At 39.6% G+C, this 22233-nt stretch overlaps 1 protein-coding gene across 7 annotated transcripts in view; it reads right to left on the reverse strand.

The window, feature by feature from the left end:
• The window catches only part of MAST2 (microtubule associated serine/threonine kinase 2), a 201080-nt gene that overhangs the window by 169533 nt on the left and 9314 nt on the right, over positions 1-22233 (reverse strand). For all 7 annotated transcript variants that reach the window (XM_060140186.1, XM_060140181.1, XM_060140182.1 and 4 more), the window contains exon 2: positions 2494-2641. In XM_060140186.1, the coding sequence (XP_059996169.1) occupies positions 2494-2641 (148 nt within the window). The remainder of the gene's footprint in view (positions 1-2493; positions 2642-22233) is intronic.

Consider the following 22233-nt stretch of genomic DNA (forward strand, 5'->3'; position numbering starts at 1 on the left):
AAATGGTTTGAAGGGAGGGAAAATAGAAGAAAGTAAAGATTTAAGAAGGACACTTCACTTTTGACATGATGCATGTTATTGTACTCAAATTTTTTATAACTGGCATATTTTACATTTTTGATCAGGAACACACAATTTAAAAAAATCTAGTTATCTTTCAAGTCTGCTCTCAAATGCATGCTTTAATGAGAAGTCTTTCCATAAAATGCTCCACAAAAAATAATAATGGTTCTGTACTCAAAACTTCCACAAGCCCAGAGCAGAGCCTGCCTGGTTTCTTTTCTTCCTTCTGCAAATGTTGCCAAGCTCTCCAGGCGATCTGCCTATAGATGAGGATCTATATAACCTAAAGGAAAGCTAGTTTGTTAACTTTCCCCATCCACATATACAAAGGCTAGTATCACTCTATCTCCCTTCAAAATAAGGGCCTGCTAGGGAAAGAGGCTTATACAACAGCAGAAGAAACCCATTTGGACATCTACTGGTCAGGGCTTGAAGCATACCAAGAACTGCCAAGAATCTGAGGAACACAAACAATTTAAAAACAGAAGGAACAATATGAACAAATGGAGCAACTAGCCCTTTAGTAAACAAATAACTCAGAAAAAAAGAAAACTTCTTAAAAATTCTAATTATTATTCTTACAATAATTTGAGGATATTTTTAAGAAATATTCCCAGTTAAAGATGGCTGACTGAGCACATACTTGTATTTTTGTCCCCCAGGAAACTCCATTAAATGAGAATAAAGAGGGAATTCCCTGGCGGTCCGGTGGTTAGGACTCAGCACTCTCACTGCCACGGGCCCGGCTTCAATCCCTGGTCAGGGAACTAAGATCCCGCAAAATGGCCACATGGCGCCACACGGCCAAAAAAAAGAGAGAGAGAATAAAAACTAAATAAACAAATAAAGGCTATCACCAGAGAGAGAAAGAGAGACAGAGACAGATACATAGACACTCTACGAGGGAATGAACAAAATTTGGGGAAAATCTAAAGCATATAGATGAATCATAACCAATGGAACTGGGCAAAGAAAGGCATGAGGTATAATAAGCTTAGTGGAGCTTGTAATTAAATGGGGCATCAGGCTGCCCTGCAAAATCTCAGGTAAGTTCAGTACTCAGTACTTAGATACCTAAGAGGACATAAAGTAAGGCATAAGGCTGAAATCAGAGTAACTGAAAATCTGTAGACAGAACAGTCAAACACAACCACATTCCCACATTGCACCACCCAGTAGCCAGACAATTACCTCACAGGATAAAAGGGATTTATTAGCATCTCAGAGCAAAGCAATGGATTCTGGTTGTTAGGTGCTCAAAAGAAAAAAAGTTGATTCAGAAACAAAAGAAAACTTAAAAAAGAAAATTTTAATCCAAAAATAAAAAATCTATTTACTCATAGAGAATTAGAAGATAAATACATCCTTAAAAGAAGAGCAGAATGCTATGGGAAAAAAACAAACAAGAAATAGCTCTATGTGATTAAATACATGACTGACAAAATAAAATTTCAATAGAAGAGTGAGAAGAGAAAGCCAAGGGAACAGCCCTGAAAAGGTACAAAAATAAAAAGAAACTGAAAACTGTTTACAGTACGCCAAGGAATGTAATAGGATTACATTTGCTTCTTCAACTAAAGTCAAATGGATTCTCTTTCTTCCATACTCTATTGATTGCTTAAAACTATGCCACATTTTAATTGCTTCCTATTTGGGCATGATGTTCTTGTATTAATTTTTCCCTTTGAATTTTTTAAGACTTTTCTATGGATGAGGTGGGGAGGCACTATGGGCTTTGGAATGAGTTTTGGAAATAAGAGAAAAAAGAAAATAAAAAGAAGCAAAGTTTGTGAAGCCTACAGAAGTAAGCAGAGAGCACAAATCATATTGAAAGGGAATAACCAGTGATAATGGTCAACCAGGAAATACTCAGCAGGTTCAGGAGGTTAGCATTCAGAAATGCCATGAGGAAACAGGGAAACAGTAAAGAAAGGAAGACAGCCTTACCCACAAGTGTTCTACATAACACTATTACAACAGAAGAAGGGGTCAAGATGCCAAGTCAGTTGATATACCCTTAAATATTGACAAAACAGTCACACAGCTCTGGGGGTTTTTTTGTTTTTTGGCTGCATTGGGTCTTCGTTGCTGCGTGTGGGCTTTCTTTAGTTGCGGCGAGCGGAGGCTACTCTTCGTTGCAGTGCACCGGCTTCTCACTGCGGTGGCTTCTCTTATTGCGGAGCACCAGCTCTAGGCACACAGGCTTCAGTAGTTGTGGCACGCAGGCTCTGTAGTTGTGGTTCGCAGGCTCTAGAGCACAGGCTCAGTAGTTGTGGTACATGGGCTTAGTTGCTCTGCAGCATGTGGGATCCTCCCGGACCAGGGCTCGAATCCATGTCCCCTGCATTGGCAGGCGGATTCTTAACCACTGTGCCACCAGGGAAGTCCCATTCCCACAACTGTTAAAAGAAAACAAAATTAGATACTTACCTGAAAAAGAACTGGCCGGGCTTCCTCTCCGTAACTTAGAGTCATCCTGACTAAGTTGTCGTTGAAGTTTAGCTTTTCCAGTGGATGAAAATATGTCAGGATTACTGAGCTTCCTGAAGAGCAGGGGACTAAGTCCAGTTATCACATCCTTCAAAGTGAAAGAAGTAAAACATAAGCCTTTAATGTCTTTTCTGAAAGTATAAGAACTAACTTTATATTAAATATCTCTACAACATTCATTACAGTTAAAAAGTGCCAACATTTTATATTTCCTGTTCAACAGCTAAAGCCAGAAACAAATTTCTTAGTGACAGCTGTTTGGGTATGCTGTGAATGATGTGGGACATTGAGTATAAAATGCCAAAGGAAAAATAGGGGATGAGATTCACAAGGTGACACAATAAGGCACTTTGACAGGATATATTATCCATAATGAGTACATGTCTAATTATGTTTATTTACTTTTCTCCATTTATTCACACTCTTCCTGTATCTAGTAAAGAAAAGTATATTTTAGTTTTTAAAAAATCGTAAATAATAGACCTTCCTTTACCTGTCATACAAAGTTAGAAATACCCCTAACATTCAATTAATGCTAAAGTAAAACTCAAAGCCTTCTTTATGTCTATAATAGGAGCTGAACTCATGTTTTCAATGAAAAATTATAATAGTACAATGGAGGATATACAGACAATATGAAGCATTGACAGTGCCTTCCCATTGCCTTTATTTTAGTCTAACCCATCCCACCCCATCCCAATGCCACTTCCTCCTCACTCAGTAAGCATCATCAAGATGCAGACATTTTAAAGCAAACACCCACCTAATTAGCAGCATTAATGAGAAAATATTCTGGGTAAAAAAATAAAAAATAAGGCAAATGAGGCCTATCTTTTATATTTCAGTGAAGGAAGCTACAACAAACACAGATAAGTAGCACATCAATCTGACCTGGACAGTACAAAGACAAAATGAGAAGCATAAGGAGAAATAAATAACTGAAATCTATGTTACCTGCCATTTGAAAAACAAGACACAAGCAACTAGTACCATAGCAATAAAGCCACAGGGGGGTGGGAAATAAATGGAAAAATGCCTGCCTCCTTGAGAAAAGATTTTTTTTAAAGCCTCTAGAGGGGACTTCCCTGGTGGGACAGTGGTTAAGACTCTGTGCTCCCAATACAGGGGGCCCAGGTTCGATCTCTAGTCAGGGAACTAGATCCCACATGTATGCCGCTACTGAGAGCTCACATGCCACAACTAAGGGGCCAGCGAGCTGCAACTAAGGAGCCAACGTGCCACAACTAAGGAGTCAGTGAGCCACCACTAAGGAGTCCACCTGCCGCAACTAAGACCCAGCGCAACCAAATAAATAATTTAAAAATAAATAAATAAAGCCTCTAGGGTCATATACTGTGACCGGTGAGTTCACACACAGGAAAGTACAAACATTGCTTAGTGGTGGCCATCCAGAATATAATTTACAAATACCCCAGGATAAAAAGAAGAGTGAAGTTGATGAAAAATAACTGAAGAGAAAAGGAAAAAGGTTTTTTTCATTTGTTTTGGGGTTTTTTTTTTTTTTGGCCGCATAGCATGGCTTGTGGGATTTTAGTTCTCCAACCAGGGACTGAACCTGGGCCCTCGACAGTGAGAGCACAGAATGCTAACCACTGGACCACCAGGGAATTCCCGAGGAAAAAGTATTTTTAAAATTGGTAGTAAATGAGACTTCCCTGGTGGTCCAGTGGTTAAGACTCCACGCTCCCAGTGCAGGGTACACGGGTTCAATCCCTGGTCAGGGAACTAAATCCCGCATGCCGCACCTAAGATCCCGCATGTCGCAACTAAAAGATCCAGTAGGCCACAACAAAGATCTCGCACGCAGCAACAAAGATCCCACGTGCCGCAACTAAGACCCAGCATAGCCAAATAAATAAATAAATAAATAATTTTTTTAAAAAAATTGGTAGTAAATGGATAAAAGGATAAAGGGGGATATTTAGGCACTGTACCATTAAATCTACTGATGTGCCCATCCAACTCTAACAGGAATGAGCAGGGAGAAAGGAGAATTGGAAGGAGTAGTCAATGCGAAAAGAGAAGGCAGCAAGGGAACAGCCTATATTCCCACCAACTGGTGTATCGAGGATGAAACAGTACCTATGCATCAAGTAGAAACCATGAAGAAAGCAGGGTCTGGGCACTAATGCTGGTAACCCACCAAAAAGGGCTGGCCATTCACAGAAGCAACACCCCAGTAAGCAGCTTTGGGTGGAGGGAAGTGAGAAGGCCTTGTAAGATATCATGCTGAAGGAATATCCTATGTGAAGGCAATATGGAAAGAAAAGTATCCCAAAAATACCTTACAAATGAGCTACTTGAGAGAGCCAGCACTTGGATGCCTGCTACACTGTATGGATGAACAGTTAGTCTTAGCCACAAAAGGATCGACAACCGATAGGACGAGATCAGCACCAGTTAAAAGAAAGTTGTGGCTCATGGGCTCTAGAGCACAGGCTCAGTAGTTGTGGCTTATGGGCTCTAGAGCACAGGCTCAGTAGTTGTGGCGCAGGGGCTTAGTCGCTCCGCAGCATGTGGGATCTTCCTGGACCAGGAATTGAACCTGTGTCCCCTGCACTGGCAGGCGGATTCTTAATCACTACGTCACCAGGGAAGTCCCAAAAGAAAGTCATATCCTTTTCAATCTCCCTATTCCCTATCATAACATACCAAAGTAAAGAAGCCAGAAAACAGAGGAGAGGAATAATGAAAGCAGATCATGCACCTTCTTATTCCAAGTCTCCCCTGTCAAAACTTTGCAAAGGGAAGGAAATATAAATGGGAAATGAAATTTAACTTTTAAATCAGGACGTCTTTTTAACTTTTACTTAAGTATATTACTCATTTCAGAAAAGTACATATACCTAAGCATATAACTCAATAAATTTTGCAAGTTAAACATATCCATGGAACCAGCATCAAGATTAAAAAAAAAAAAGACATAACCAAGCATTCCAGAAAGCCCCCTGTGCACCCTTCTAGTCACTACACTATCCCTCCAGGGTAACTACTATCCAGGCTTCGAACAGAATATTAGATAAATGGAATCACTCTGTACGAACTGTTCTGTATCTTGCTTCTCTTGCTCAGCTAGACTGCACTTTTTAAAACAGCAGAACATTACTGAATTTACCAAAGAATTCATTAAAAGACAGGAAAAGAGAATGAAGCAAATAAAACAGAACCACACATAGCCCAAGAAAGAAAAAGGGCATGGGAAGAGGAACTTCCTTTCTAACTTCCAAACTAATTTGCTTCTTGCAGTTTTCTAGTTCCCATTTCTAGTCACTTATGAGAGATCCAGCCAAACCACATGTTTTCAGATTCAACGGCATACCACTGTACCCTTATAGTAAGCTCCCCCTTTCTGCTTAAATTGGATCAAATTTCTATCTGGTTCCTATCATTTCTACACTCAAATGATTCTTCAGCAAAATAGGGAGTTAAGGAGGGGAAGGAGCCTAGGATGACTTCCAGGTTTCTGGCTTGGATAGAATCCCAGGGAATATAGCAAGAGAAACAAGGTTACAAATAAAATACTATTATGGCAATATTAACATAACTACAAATTGCAGTACTCTTCCAATAACTATTAGGGAAACTATAAACATTTAACGTGAAAGAAATAAAACAAAGAAGACATGAATAACTCTCTTCAACTACAAGAGAGCTATCTCCTCTGTTATAGGAGAGTAAACTTCTTATTTCAGAGGCCAGTTTGATATACTGGATAAAAATAACAGAAGGAGAAGTAGGTTTAATTATAGGAAGAACCATCTAACAGTGAAAAAAGGCCGTCTTAAAGGGAATGGACTGTGCCCCTAGGATACTGAAAAAGTAAGGTGAAAGTTGGCCTAAGCAGTGACTCTCAAAATGTGGTCCCCAGACCAGCAGCATCAGCATCACCTGTGAACTTGTTAGAAAGGCAAATTCTAGGGCCCCACCCCAGATCTACTAAATAGGAAATTCTGGGGGAGGGTAGCAGCAATCCGTGTTTTAACAAGCCCTCTAAGTGACTGTGAAGCACACTAAAGTTTGAGAACCATGAGACTAAATAAAAACTTTCAATATGATGCCATCAACACAAATATATGTTGACCAATTGTGAGGATCGTGTCACAAATTATTTGAAATTGACTTAAAGTACTCAAGTTTGCAATCAGTATACTCTCTTAATTAAATGAAAGCAGGTTCTTGGTAAATACTATCAATGAAATAAAGTCAGTTCGCTTATGTTACATTCTTTCTTAAGTGAGATTTTTTAAAAGGCAGAATTACAGCCTGCATGCCAGAAATTACATATAATGTGTATTTATCTATCATAACAATAACATATCTAATATATGACATATAAATTTCAACTGTCAAAAAAAAAGGTTGAAAATTGCCTGACTACACAATTTCTACATGCTCCTTCCAACTCTAAGAGCTTATTGCTTTCTCTTTTAATTCAGAGTACTAAGTTGTGGCTATTTTGCCTATTGCTCTGGGAGTCCTCACAGAGAGTCCTCCCTCTCTTGGTCAGAACCATCTCCCTCCTCCACAATATCAAAGCAAATCTCAGGCTAACTTTACCCACAAGGATAGCGTTGTGTTTACACTGTGTCATGCTACTAAGGATAGGATTAGAAGTAAGCAAAGGATTCACAGCTGAAAACAGAAGTCTACACACTAAAAACTTGTCTATCAGGCTAAGAACCTGGGCTCTCAATAGGAGTTGTCTTATCCCATATGAATGGAAATTCAGTAGGTGAAGAAAAATCCATACCCTATGGCAGAGTCTACCCGACCTACCTTGCCAAGAGTCAAACCCAGGTGCCATACTACTCAAAGTACATTCTCTTAATCCTTATCAAAAAACCTTTGCTTGATATGTACATGCGAAAAAAAAGAACCCTGACCCATACCTCAGGCATATCAAAGACAACATATATAAAAATTAACTCTAAGTGGATCATGAGTCTAACTATAAAACCTAAAAGTATAAACCTTCAGAAGAAAATACAAGAGTAAATTTTTATACTTTTGAGTTAGATAGCATTCTTAGATAACACACAAAGCAGAAGTTTAAAAAGAACAAATTTATAAATAGACTTCAACAAATTTTAAAACTACTACTCTTCAAAAGATACTGTTAAAAAATGAAAACAAATCACACAGGAGGAAGAATATTTGCAAAACACATCTGAGAAAGACTGGCATTCAGTATATATAAAGATCTTTCACAATTCAATAATAAGAAAACACACAAGCTAATAAAAAAACATGAGCAAGGGGCTTCCCTGGTGGCGCAGTGGTAGACAGTCCACCTGCCGATGCAAGGGACATGGGTTCATGCCCCAGTCTGGGAAGATCCCGCATGCCGCGGAGTGGCTGGGCCTGTGAGCCATGGCCGCTGAGCCTGCACGTCCGGAGCCTGTGCTCCGCAACGGGAGAGGCCACAACAGTGAGAGGCCCGCATACCGTGCAAAAAAAGACATTTCAGCAAAGAAGAGGCAAATATGGCAAATGAACACATGAAACCATTCTCAACATCATTTATCACTGGGGAAACAAAGATTAAAATCAAGTGAAAGATAACATCAGCAAAATGATAGAGTACACAGCTCCAAGCTAACATTCCCCCACAGAAACACTGAAAAACAAGCAGAAATTGTGACCACCTAGAGGGGTGGGATAGGGAGGGTGGGAGGGAGGGAGACGAAAGACAGAAGAGATATGGGGATATATGTATATGTATAGCTGATTCACTTTGTTACAAAGCAGAAACTAATATGCCATTGTAAAGCAATTATACTCCAATAAAGATGTTAAAAAAATAAACTTAAAGAAAAAATTTTTTATAAAAAAAGAAAATCAAATGAGATAAAGGACGTGAAAACAAACAAACAAACAAAAAACAAGCAGAAACTGTCAGAACCACCTTTGTCAGACTCTGGAAAATAGTCAAAGGCTTACGGCAACCAAGAGAATGCTGAATCAAGAAGTCAACTTAAGGGGCTTCCCTGGTGGCACGGTGGTTGAGAATCCGCCTTCCAATGCAGGGGACCACGGGTTCGAGACCTGGTCTGGGAAGATCCCACATGCCGCGGAGCAACTAGGCCCGTGTGCCACAATTACTGAGCCTGCGTTCTAGAGCCCACAAGCCACAACTACTGAAGCCCGTGTGCCACAACTACTGAAGCCTATGCGCCTAAAGCCTGTGCTCCGCAACAAGAGAAGCCACCACAATGGGAAGCCCTCACACCGCAACAAAGAGTAGCCCCCGCTCGCCGCAACTAGAGAAAGCCTGCGCACAGCAACGGAAGACTCAACGCAGCCAATAAATAAATAAATAAATAAATAAAATCTATTAAAAAAAAAAGTCAACTTAAAAATGGTAGGAAAGCTTTGTGGCATTTTTACTTGCCCTCACCCTACCCACTCCTTGATGTGGAGGCAATCTTAAAGACATCAGCTGGTGTTCCAAGTGTGGGACCCTGGCCCCTGGTTCCAGAAGGAGCAGAACAGACCTTACTTGCAACTTATCGTTTATACCTGTTATAACTTATCTGGAGACTACCTGAAGGACTAACACAAGGCACTCCTCTCTATTTCACCTAACTCACAATCTTCTCAAGGTGGAAAAGCAGCAAGTATTGCTTAAAACCCTGTAAGATGATCCAAACACCCACAGCCACTTGGGCAAAAGATTAACAATGAGACATTCAACTGACTGCCTGAGATCTGGGTGAGAAAAGGGAGAGTTTCTTTGGGAAATTAGGGCAATCAAAAACACCTGTGTATATATGGCAATTTAGAAAGCCCAGGGTGAAATGCATGCTCAGGAAAGACCTAAAAAGATTTTAAGCTTTCATCTCAAGCTGATCCCTAGACTTAGCACAAGTCTGGCTAAGGGCCAAAGGAGGGCACAAAGTCAATCTGCAAAGACCAGGATGTGTGTTTGTTTGCTTGCTTAGCTCCTGGCAATCCAGGAAATCTTCATCAAAACACAAGCTAAGTAACAGAGACTTCAGTATCACACACAGCAAGAAATACAGTTTCTACAAAAAATGTTGGAAAACTCACTAGACAAATGGACAACTACAGCCTTCAACGATCAAACAACAGCAAAGCCTGGGGAAAATGAAAAAGCTGTATTCCAGAGTTACCAATATTCAAATGTCCAAATTTCAACAACAATAAAAAATCACAAGACATATAACGAAATAAGAAAGTATGGCCCACTCAAAGAATCAAAATAAATTAACAGAAACCACCCCTGAGGAAGCCCAGCATTGGACTTAGCAGTAAATTTTAAATTGATTGTCTTAAGCATGGTCATATCAGTAAAGGAAAACATGGACAAAGAACTAAAGAAAATCAATGAACAAAGAAAAAGAAAGAAAACAATGAACTAAATGAACAATGAACAAAGAACTAAAGAAAAACAATGAACAAAACAACACTATCAACAAAAAGACAGAAATTATTAAAAAGAACCAAACAGAAATTCAGGAGATAAAAAGACCAATAAGTAAGTGAAAAATTCAATAGGGCGTTCAATAGCAAATTTGAGCAGGCAAAGACAGAATCAGCAATCTTGAAGACAAGATAATTAAAACTATACAGTCTGAGGAACAAGAAAAAAAAAAAGAATGAAGAAAAGTGAAGAGAGGGCTTCCCTGGTGGCGCAGTGGTTGAGGGTCCACCTGCCGATGCAGGGGACATGGGTTCGTGCCCTGGTCCGGGAAGATCCCACATGCCGCGGAGCAGCTGCGCCCGTGAGCCATGGCCGCTGAGCCTGCGCGTCCGGAGCCACTGCTTCACAATGGGAGAGGCCACAACAGTGAGAGGCCCGCGTACCGCAAAAAAAAAAAAAGAAAAGTGAAGAGAGCCTAAGGGACCGGGGGACATCTTCAAAAGAAACAATATATGCATTAAGGGAATCCCAGAAGGAGAAGAGAGAAAGGGGAAGAAAGAGTATCTGAAGAAATAACTGCCAAAAACTTCCCAAATTTGATGAGAGACACGAGCCTACATGTTCAGAAGCTCAATGAACTTCAAGTAGGTTAAACTCAGACCCACATCTAAATATATCATAATCAAACTGTTGAAGCTAACAACAAGGAGAAAATATTCAAAACAGTAAGAGAGATGCAATTCATCATGTACAGGGGATCCCCAATTTTGCATCAGAACTATGGAGTCCAGAAGGAATGACATATTTAAAGTGCTGACAGGGGCTTCCCTGGTGGCGCAGTGGTTGAGAGTCCACTTGCCGATGCAGGGGACACGGGTTTGTGCCCCGGTCCGGGAAGATCCCACATGCCGCGGAGCGGCTAGGCCCATGAGCCATGGCCACTGAGCCTGCGCATCCGGAGCCTGTGCTCTGCAATGGGAGAGGCCACAACAGTGAGAGGCCCTCATTCCGCAAAAAAAAAAAAAAAAAAGTGCTGACAGGAAAAACTGTCAACTTAGATTTCTACCCAGATAAACAAAAGCTGAGGGAGTTTATTACCACTACACCGGCCCTAAAAGGAATCCTTCAGGTTGAAATGAAAAGACACAAAACAGGAACTTCAAGCCATATGAAGATATAAAGATCTCCAGTAAAGGTAACTACATGAGCAAATATAAAAGTGAGCATTGTTATAGTTTTGGTTTATAACTCCACTTTTTATTTCCTACATGATTTAAAAGACAAATACATAAAAATAATTATAAATCTATGTTACTGCACACACAATGTATGAAGATATAATTTGTGAGAACAACATAAAGGGGAGTGGGAGAATAGAGGTGTATAGGAGCAGAGTTTTTGTATGTTATTGAAGTTGGTACCAATTCAAACTAGACTGTTATAAATTTAGGATGTTACGTGTAATCCCTGTGGCAAAGCAAAAAGAAAATATAAAAAAAGCACACACAAAAGGAAATGAAAGGGGATCAAAACGGTTCATTACACCAAAAAAAAATTTTTTTTCTTCAACTAAACACAAAAGATGGCAGTAACAGAGGAAATGAGAGACAAAAGGGTATAAAACATACATGATAAAAATATTTCAATGAGCAAAGGTATCCATACTTGAATCAAAGGAAAAAATAAAACATAAAGAAGAACCCAATGGATATTTTAGAATTGAAATATATAATAACCAAAATAAAAAAACTGAGTGAATAAGCTTTTCAGCAGAACATAAGAGGACAGAATAAAGAAACAGTGAACTGGAAGACAGAAGAACAGAAGTTATTCAACATGAACAACAAAGTGAAAACAGTAAACAGAGGCTTCAGGACCTATGGTTTTGTAATTAAAGATCTAATGTCTGTGTCACTGGAGTCCAAAAGGAAAGGACAAAGAGAGAAAGAAAGAAAAAGTACTAGAATAAATCATGGCTGAAAACCTCCCAAATGTGTGAAGAAGACATAAACCTACAGATTCAAGAAGCTGAGTGAACCCCAAGCAGAATAAACCCAAAGAAATATGCCAGGAAACATTATAATTAAAATTCAGAAAAATTACAAACAAAAGAAAACAAAAACGTTTGAATGACAGATTTCTCATCAGAAACTATGTAGTCCAGAATAAAGTGGGAGCACAGTATTTTTCCAGTGTTGAAAGAAACGAACTGTCAACCAGAAGCAATAACCAGGGAAAATGACCTTCAGAAATAAGGATAATTAAGAGACTTTATTGGCAGCAAACCTATCCTAAAAGAATGGCTAAAGAAAGTTCTCTAAACAGAAAGGAAATAATACAATAAGCAACTTTAGGAACAGAGAAAGAACACAGTAAGTAAAAATGCAGATAAATACATTGGCGTTTCCTTCTGTAACATATAATTTTAAAATTTACTAAAGACATTTATGCTACAAAACATGAATCAGATTCAAATAAACTCACCAGTGAGGTGAGAGAGCTTAAGAAAAAATTAGAAATAAAAGATCAATTAAGAAATGACAGGCCCCACCTCCCGGCTGCTCCGTAAAGAGAGTGATCTCCCTGAGACTAGGGGCCATATACATTTGCGCCCTCAGCAGGACTCAGGACAAGACTGGTATAAGGCACGATTCAGCAAATGTTTGTTAAATGGGTGCAAAAAAATCAAATTCCAGCCTGCCTGCCTCCAAGGCCTACATGTTTGACCACCATGCCACACTGCTCCAGTGAAGACTCACTCACAGACTGATGGAAGACAGCTGAACCAAGAAAAATGATCTTATCTCATGCTTCAGTGACAAAATAAAAGCCATCAGACATGGGAGAATTGTTCCAGGGCCTTCATCTTCCCACCACTGAATCTCTAAACCTCCCAGTATCTGTGTTCATCTTTTGTCTCATTCCTTCCTGTTACAATGAAGGGCCTGAGGACCTCTCCTTATCTCTGAGGCCCAGTGCCCTAGACCCCAGTCCCTCCTTCCCCTTCCATTATTCCCTTTCTCTTCTATGTTCCCATCTGGTCCTGCTTTATGGTCTCTGTGTCATTCCCAGCAGCAAACAAGCATAGTCTAGTATCTCCCATCTTAGAAAAATCATTCTTTGCCCCTCCTCCTACCATCACCTTAGCTCTCTGGGTTCTGTTCCCATTCACAGCCATGTTTCACAAGGAAATCGCCTACACATCTAGCTCCACTTCAGCAGTAGTGTTTTATTCCCTCTGACCTCAGGGAGGGTCCTATAACAATCTACCCTCCCACAAGTACTCTATCCAATTATTCCTGTTTTTTTAATTTTATTTATTTTTCATGATAATACATTATAAATTTTATAATATACATATCTGTACAGTTTGAATAAATTATAAAACAAATACCTATGTACCTGTACCCATCACCCAGCTTCAAAAACAAATCATTTCTGAATGACAAAACCCACCATGTAGCCCTCCCCAGTCACATCGCCTTCCCCTGCCTGAGGTAACCAGTGTCATTTTTCATGCCTTGCTTTTTTGTATGGTTTTACAACATATTACTGCATCCATATATTGTAAAATTTTGCATGTTGTTCAACTTTATATAAACATATTCTTTCATGACTTTTTTGAATCAGTATTAGGTTTCCTGAGTTTTATCCATGTTGATACATGTAGCTGGAGTTCATTCATTTACTTTATTATAGTATTCCATTGTAAAAAAAAAAAAAAAGACTAAATTTGAAGGAACACAAGACAGAATACAAACAAGAGATAATGCCTTAAGAGGCACAGAAGATGAAATGCTTTGGGTGTTTCTGTTTGTTTTATTTTTTTATGAAGAGGAAAAAAAATGTTTGAGAGAAAATGATATGTTGAAGAGAGGCAAAGAAGATCCAACATACAGCAAATAGAAGTCCCTGCAGAAGAAAATCAAAGCAAGGCAACAGAACGAATATCAATACTAAAATTATAATTCAAAAACTTTGCTGAAATTAAAACTATATATATGAAAATTACATCCTGGAAGAGCACACCACAGGCATGACATATAAATCCAAAATGACCAACACCAAGATATATTTTAGTATAATAACTGGACTTTAACAGAAAAATCATTTCAGCATTAAAAAAAAAATGACCTATTAGAAAAACCTGCATCACTATCAGACTATGGCAACGTTTTTTTTTTAATATTTATTTATCTGCACTGGGTCTTAGTTGCAGCAACGCAGGCTCCTTAGTTGTGGCAGGCATGTGGGATCTAGTTCCCTGACCAGGGATCAAACCCGGGCCCCCTGCATTGGGAGCATGGAGTCTTAACCACTGTGCCACCAGGGAAGTCCCGACAACAATTCTTTATGCCAGAAGAAAAACAGGGTTACAAGATACTATATAAGATACTCAAAGAAAGGCAGTATGAGCCCAGGATTTTATATCCAGGAAAACTAACCTTCAAGGTAAAGGGCACAGGCAAAATGTTATCAATATAAAATAACTCAGAGAATATTGTTCCAACAGGTCGTTCCTAAGGAATGTACTAAAGAACAAGATTCATACAATCAGGACTTCCCTGGCAGTCCAGTGGTTAAGACTCTGCGCTTCCACTGCAGGGGGCATGGGTTCGATCCCTGGTCGGGGAACTAAGATCCCACATGCCACACTGTGCGGCCAAAAAAAATAAAAAATAAAATAAAATAAACACATGTTTAAAAACAAAAGATTCGGGGCTTCCCTGGTGGCCCAGTGGTTGAGAGTCCGCCCGCCGATGCAGAGGACGCGGGTTCATGCCCTGGTCCGGGAGGATCGCACATGCCGCGAAGCGGCTGGGCCCGTGAGCCATGGCCGTCGCTGAGCCTGCGCGTCCAGAGCCTGTGCTCCACAACGGGAGAGGCCACAACAGTGAGAGGCCCGCGTACCACAAAAAAGAAAAGAAAAAACAAAAAAACAAAAGATTCATACAATCAAAATAACTAGAATGACGAGGTCCTACTGCATAGCACAGGGAACTATATTCACAGGGAACTTGTAATAACCTATAATGGAAAAGAATTTGAAAAAGAATATATATATTTATATGTAAATATATATGTATATCTGAATCACTTTGCTGTATACCAGAAACTAACACAACACTATAAATCAACAATACTTCAATTAAAAAAAAAACCAGAGATGTATCAATATGGTGATTAGCATTAAATATATGGTCATTTATAAAATTATAAATAAGTGTTCATTAAAAGGGAGAGAGTATAGTATATAATGGCTACATGATCTGACAATGTAGATATAGGTCAATCAAAAAATGAGGGGAGAAGGTGGAGACAACATACACAAAAAAATTTTTTAACAGTTTTCATTAATCATTGGTGGTAGTACATTAGTAGTGCCACTAGAGACTGTTATACAGTTAACATATGATAAAGCAAATTAGTAATTCCTGGATATTCTAATTTTATCATCCCCTGAGTCTTTGGGAACATGATTCTTGGTATGAAAGAAAGGAGATACTAATGTAATAAATGGGAGATTAAGTTTAAAAAAAACCTCTGTAGTCCTTTGTCAATATCACTGTTGATTGCCAAGATAGTTTTTATTATATTTATTTCTAACTCTATCCACTGAAAGGTCATAGGAACAATGATCAACCTAGTAGCAATAAGTATCCCTAGGATCTAGACTGCAGGTGTTCTGAAATTCCATTTCCCATTAAAAGAAGCCAGGAGTTCTTAGAGAAACAGCTAATTCCAGGTCTAAGGTGGAAAATGAGCCTGGAACAGTTGAACATAAGAGATAGCAAGAAAATTATCAAAACTATTAGGATTGGGTCAAAAAGACTAAGGAACCGGCTTCCCTGGTGGCGCAGTGGTTGAGAGTCCACCTGCCGATGCAGGGGACACGGGTTCGTGCCCCGGTCCGGGAAGATCCCACATGCCGCGGAGCGGCTGGGTCCGTGAGCCATGGTCGCTGAGCCTGCGCGTCCGGAGCCTGTGCTCCGCAACAGGAGAGGCCACAACAGTGAGAAGCCCACGTACCGCAAAAAAAAAAAAAAAAAGACTAAGGAACCAATATGAAGAGGCTCTTCCTAGACAACAACAGGACAATGTGAGCTTCAATTAGCAGTAAAAAAAAAAAAAGAAAGAAAGAAAAACACATAAAATATGGGTTGAAACCCATCAAATACATTTAAATGTATGACTCCACAGTGATAATAAAAAATAACTAACTGATCACCATCTGAAGATGACCGGGAACCAATTTATTACCTTAAAAACTAGGTAAATAGAAGGAAAGAATCAGACCATTCTTACATGAACTATACCACTGGGAATCAAACAGTAGATGAGAAGCATCTCCTTAAAATGCTATGCCACCTAATAAATGAAAACAAAATGATAGAATTATATCACTACTTTGCAACTCCCAATTAGCGAATCTCAGCACTGAGCATCAGCAACTGCTACAATCAAAGAGCAAAAAGCAGACATCACATGCCTCCTGTTGAAAGAACACACTACCACCCAAAATCTTGCCAAAGGAATTGAACCTGAGGCTGATTAAGCCTCTGTATCCAGCTGTAATTTGCAGGAAATACAACAGGACATAAAACATTTTGAAATGCACCATAACTATGCAATCTAGACTTTGGGAAACTCTACAGGCCAAATGCCCCAAGGTTTTTCAACTTACAGATTTTAAGGAAAAGGAAGAGATGAAAGGAAAAGATTAAAAAGAGACAGAGACTTCCCTGGTTGTCCAGCAGTTAAGACTCCACGCTCCCAAGGCAAGGGGCCCGGGTTCAATCCCTGGTCAGGGAACTAGATCCTGCATGCCACAACTAAAGATCCCGTGTGCCGCAACTAAGACCCAGCACAGCCAAATAAATAAATAAATTTTTTTTTTTAAAGTATGAGATATTTCTATCCACTAGGATGGCTAGATTTTTTTAAAATGGAAAATAACAAGTGCTAGCAAGGTCACAGACAAACTGGAACCCTTGTAAATTGCTGGTGGGAATGTTAAAATGATACACCCACTGTGGAAAACAGTTTGACAATTCATCAAAAACTTAAACATAGAATTATCATATGATCCAACAATTCCACTCCTATATATAGAAACAAAAAATTGAAAAACAGGTGTACAAACAGAAACTTGTACACAAATGTTCATAGGGGTACTACCACAATCACCAAAAGGTGGAAACAACCCAAATGCCCATCAGTTGATGACTGAATAAACCAAATGTGGTATATCCATATAATGGAATATTACTCGGCCATAAAAAGGAATGACATACTGATGATATATGCTACAATATGGATGAATCTCAAAAACATTACATTAAGTAAAAGAAGCCAAACATAAAAGGCCATGTATTGTATGATTCCCTTTACATGAAATGTTCACAGTTCACAGAGACAGAAAACAGATTAGTGGTTGCCAGGGACTGGGGGAAGGAGGAAATATTTTGGAACTAGATAGTGGTGATGGTTATACATTTGAATGTACTGAATGTCACTAATTGTGAATTTTATGGTAAGTGTATTTTACCACAATTTAAGAAGTCAAAGCACATGTAGAGGTAGGGTGTCTAGGGCCACACTTCCTTCCAGGAGCCTATTAAAGTGAAAATAGCTGAGACCCAGTCGCCTTCCTCTCTGGCTTCTCTTGGCTTCCTTATGGCTTTTTTCTCTTCCACATGGCTGGGTGGACAAACTGAGAAATGCCTACAGAAAGCGATCACTAGTCACCAAGACCTGAAAGAGTGTGGGGGTTGCCAGAGACTAGCTCTGCCACAGACGGAGGAAAACAAGCTTTTCCAGACCTCCTAGGTATTCCTGCAAAAAGGCCTTTACATGCATTCAAAACGGTTATTATCCAAAACTCTGTGGGCCTATAAGGAATGAAGGTTCTAGGTGGTCTATATCCAGAATAATAGGATTTCTACATAGTTCTAGCTGAGGACCATATTAGGGTTTGAGGGCTATGGCAAGGACTAGTTAGATATTGACCAAACATGATTCACCTTCCTCCTGGGCACAAGCTATGGCCCTATGATTGAATTCTGGCAACAGAATATGGGTGGAAGTGATTAAGCCATTTCCAGGTCTGCGCATCAACAACTCCCACAGATTGCCCCACCTGCCTCAGGTGACCTTGGAAGCCATGTGTAGAAAATGGTAGAGCCTCCATTACTCTAGGTTCTTTTGAATGTATTTTTTTACAGCAACTAGTGTTCTTAAATATAAAAGAGTACTGGGATTTCCCTGGTGATCCAGTGGGTAAGACTCCGCACTCCCAATGCAGGGGGCCCGGGTTCAACCCCTGGTTGGGGAACTAGATCCCAAATGCATGCTGCAACTAAGAGTTCGCATGCCGCAAATAAGAAGTCCGCATGCCACAACTGAGAAGTGCGCATGCTGCAACTAAAAAAAAAATGATCCTGCATGCTGTAACGAAGATCCCGCGCACCGCAACCAAGACCCGGCATAGCCTAAACGAATAAATAAATATTTAAAAATAATAATAAATATATAGAAGACTACTATCATGAGAGCTAGTAGTAAAATGTCCCATTCTCTTACTGGTCAAAGGCAGGACTCAGATTTCCTGGGGTCACCTAAAAAAAAATCATCTTGGTAACACCCTTTTGAAACAACTTAAGGACTTTTTAGGAATTAATACCAACTTTTTTTTTTTTTTTTTTTGGCTGCACCACGCACCTTGCAGGATCTTAGTTCCCCAACCAGGGATTGAAACTGGGCCCGTGGCAGTGAAAGCACAGAGTCCTAACCACTGGAATGTCAGGGAATTCCCAATCGCAACTATTTTTAAACTCTTTTGTCTTTAAAACATTCTTGAAGATCTCAAATGGTCATGAAAATTAGAAGGCCAGACGTACTATATTACCTCTGCTTTGCTGAAATACAGGCAGAGAAACTATGTGGCTTGTTAACCTCCCAACACATTAAAGGTTAAAGGATTTGTGCATCTGCTACCCAGGTTCACCCTTAGAAAATATTTTGTTACATTAAAGTTGGTACAACTAAAACGATATTACAGAATTTTAAAATGCGGTTTCCTTGGCCTGACTTTGCTCTTAATTATGTTCTAAAATCTAGGGAGACTATATATATATATATGTATATATATATATAATATCTTCTAAGCCAGTTAGTTAAGAAAGAAATCCATAAAAGTTTCCCTAAAGGGAAAAACGCACAAATTAAAGCCATCTTTTCAAGCTGAACAAAGTAAAAGAAGAGTTCAATAACACCAACAAATCAAAGGTCAAGACATACCTTTTTCTATTATATTTCTTTATAAAACCAGATGAGAACACAGAAAAATATGAACTCTATATTCACACATTCTATGCACTTACCCTAAAAATATAATAATTAACCATTATTGAGCGCTCACTGGTATCAGGCTTTGTAATAAGTGTTTTACATGGATTAATTTATTAAATCCTAACAATAACCCTATGAAATTGGTAATGATAGTATGTCCATTACATTTATATGGGATAAGTAAGGCTTAAAGAACTTAAGTAACTTGCATCAGGTAATAGAGTTGGAATCTGAGGTCAGAGAATGACTTAATCACTATACATTCACTCAAGAAGTATTTATTTAGTTCCTCCTATATACAATTCTAGAAGCTGGAGATACAGCAGTAAGGAAAAATCAACCCAAATTCCTACCCTCATGAACCATATATCCTAATGTGTGAGAATGACAATAAATAACAAATATGTGACAGTAACAGGTGAATAAAGGACATGAATAAAAAGAGGGGAAGGGAATGACTAAGAGTGCTACTTTAAAAAGGCTGGTCAGGCGTCCCTGGGGCACAGTGGTTAAGAATCCGTCTGCCAATGCAGGAGACATGGGTCGGAGTCCTGGTCCGGGAAGATCCCACATGCCGCGGAGCAACTAAGTCTGTGCGCCACAACTACTGAGCCCGCTCGCCTAGAGCCCGTGCTCTGCAACAAGAGAAGCCACCGCAATGAGAAGCCCACACACCGCCAAGAAGAGTAGCCCCCGCTCGCCGCAACTAGAGAAAGCCTGCATGCAGCAATGAAAACCCAACACAGCCGAAAATAAATAAAATAAACAAATTTATTTTAAAAAAAAAATAATAAAAAGGCTGGTCAAGGAAGGCCTTTATCTGAACAGAGACCTAAATGAAACGAGGAAGCCAGTCATATAAATATATCCAGAAAAAGAACCCCTCAGGTAGAGAAAACTACCAAGTATAGAAGTCCTCAAATAATAATCTTTAAAATGTCCTCAGGCAGGAGCATGCTTAATATATTTGGAGACCATCAAGGCAGCCAGTGTGAACAGAGCTCAGTAACAAGAGGAGGAGTAGAAGGAAATGAGGTTAGAGAAGGCCAAGAGGCAAATCATGCAGACTCTTAAGTACAAAGCAAGCACCTTCCATTTTGATCAACTGTGATGGAAAGCCACTTTTGAGTAGGGGATGGTAACAAACTTTGATTTTAGCTTTTACAGGATGATACCGATCTTGCTGTGTGCAAATCATCATGGGGCCGGAGGGGAGAGGAGGTAAAAGAACAGAATCAGGAAGACAGGTTTGGAGACTTTTATAGTAATCCAGATGAAAGATGATAGAGGCTAAGATTAAGGTAGTGATGGAGCTAGTGGGGAAAAGTCTCATGCAATTTGAATGTAGCACCAACCAGAACTGATGGGCTGAATGTGGAATATGAGGTTAAGAAAAGAATCAAAAACAACTTCCATGTTTTGCTCTAAATAAAATGAGTGAATGATAGTGCCATTTATTGATGTGGGAAAGACTGGGGAAGCAGTGGAATGGGAAGTGAAAAACAGGGTTCAGCTTTGGACCCATTAAGTTTGAAAGGTCTATTAGCTACCCAAATAGAAATGTTACATACACAACTGAAAATAGGAGAGCTCAAAAGAAAGGTCAAGACTAGAGAAATAAATGTGGGAATCAGCAGCACAGAGATGGAATGTTAAGTAATACAATCTGATGAGATTACATCAGGAGAGAGAATAGACTGCAAAAGCAGATTAAATACTGAATGCTCTAGCAGGTCTGCGTCTTTATTTCTGCTAGAGCGTTCAGTAGGAATAAAGACGCAGACCTACTAGAGAACGGACTTGAGGTTATGGGGAGGGGGAAGGGTGAGCTGTGACAGGGCGAGAGAAAGTCATGGACATATACACACTAACAAACGTAGTAAAGTAGATAGCTAGTGGGAAGCAGCCGCATGGCACAGGGATATTGGCTCGGTGCTTTGTGACAGCCTGGAGGGGTGGGATAGGGAGGGTGGGAGGGAGGGAAACGCAAGAGGGAAGACATATGGGAACATATGTATATGTATAACTGATTCACTTTGTTATAAAGCAGAAACTAACACACATTGTAAAGCAATTATACCCCAATAAAGATGTTAAAAAAAAAAAATACTGAACGCTCTCAAGCACCAGTGAGATTGGAAGAAAACCAAGACAGCATGGTCCCAGGAGCCAAATGATGGAATGATCAACCATGTCAAAAGCAACAGGTCGAGTGAGATGAAGACTGAAAACTGGCCACTGGGTTAGACCAATGATGACCTTCACATAAGTGTTTCAGTGGAATGACAGGGGACTAAAGCCTGACTTGACTGGAATGGGTTCAAGAGGAGAGGAAATGAAAGAAGATATAGACAACTCTTTCAAGTAGTTTTGTTATAAAGAGGAGCACTCTCCTACTCACAATTATTTCGTATCCCTTGCTCTTTTGCCTGAATAACTGCAAGAGCCTCTTAACTGGTTCCACATACCCATTCAGTCAATGCTCGCTAAAGTAGCCAAATAAGTGGGATTAAAATAAATGTTAGATCACGTGATTCTTATGCTCAAAACTCTCCAATGGCTTCTCATCTCATTCAACATGAAAGTCAAAATCCTCACAGCTGCCTGTAAGACCCTTACCAATCTGAAACTCTCCACAGTTCAGCCCTCCTCTCCCCATCTTTCCCCTCTGAGCTCACCTACTACTCTTCCTCTTACTCACTCTACTCCAGCCACACTTGGCTTCCTTGGTGTTCCTCAAACACAAATTTTAGAGCTGGAGGTATGCTTCTACCCCAAGGTGCTTCCTATTCCCTCTACCAAGTATACTCTTCCCCCCACATAATCTAAATGCCTCAATCTCTTACATTCTTCAGGTCTTTACTCAAACATCTCATTCCAAAGAGATGCCTTTCCTGATAATGCTATTTAAGCCATAAAATCCC

The sequence above is a fragment of the Lagenorhynchus albirostris genome, chromosome 2 (assembly GCF_949774975.1).
Source record: "Lagenorhynchus albirostris chromosome 2, mLagAlb1.1, whole genome shotgun sequence".
NCBI lineage: Eukaryota > Metazoa > Chordata > Mammalia > Artiodactyla > Delphinidae > Lagenorhynchus > Lagenorhynchus albirostris.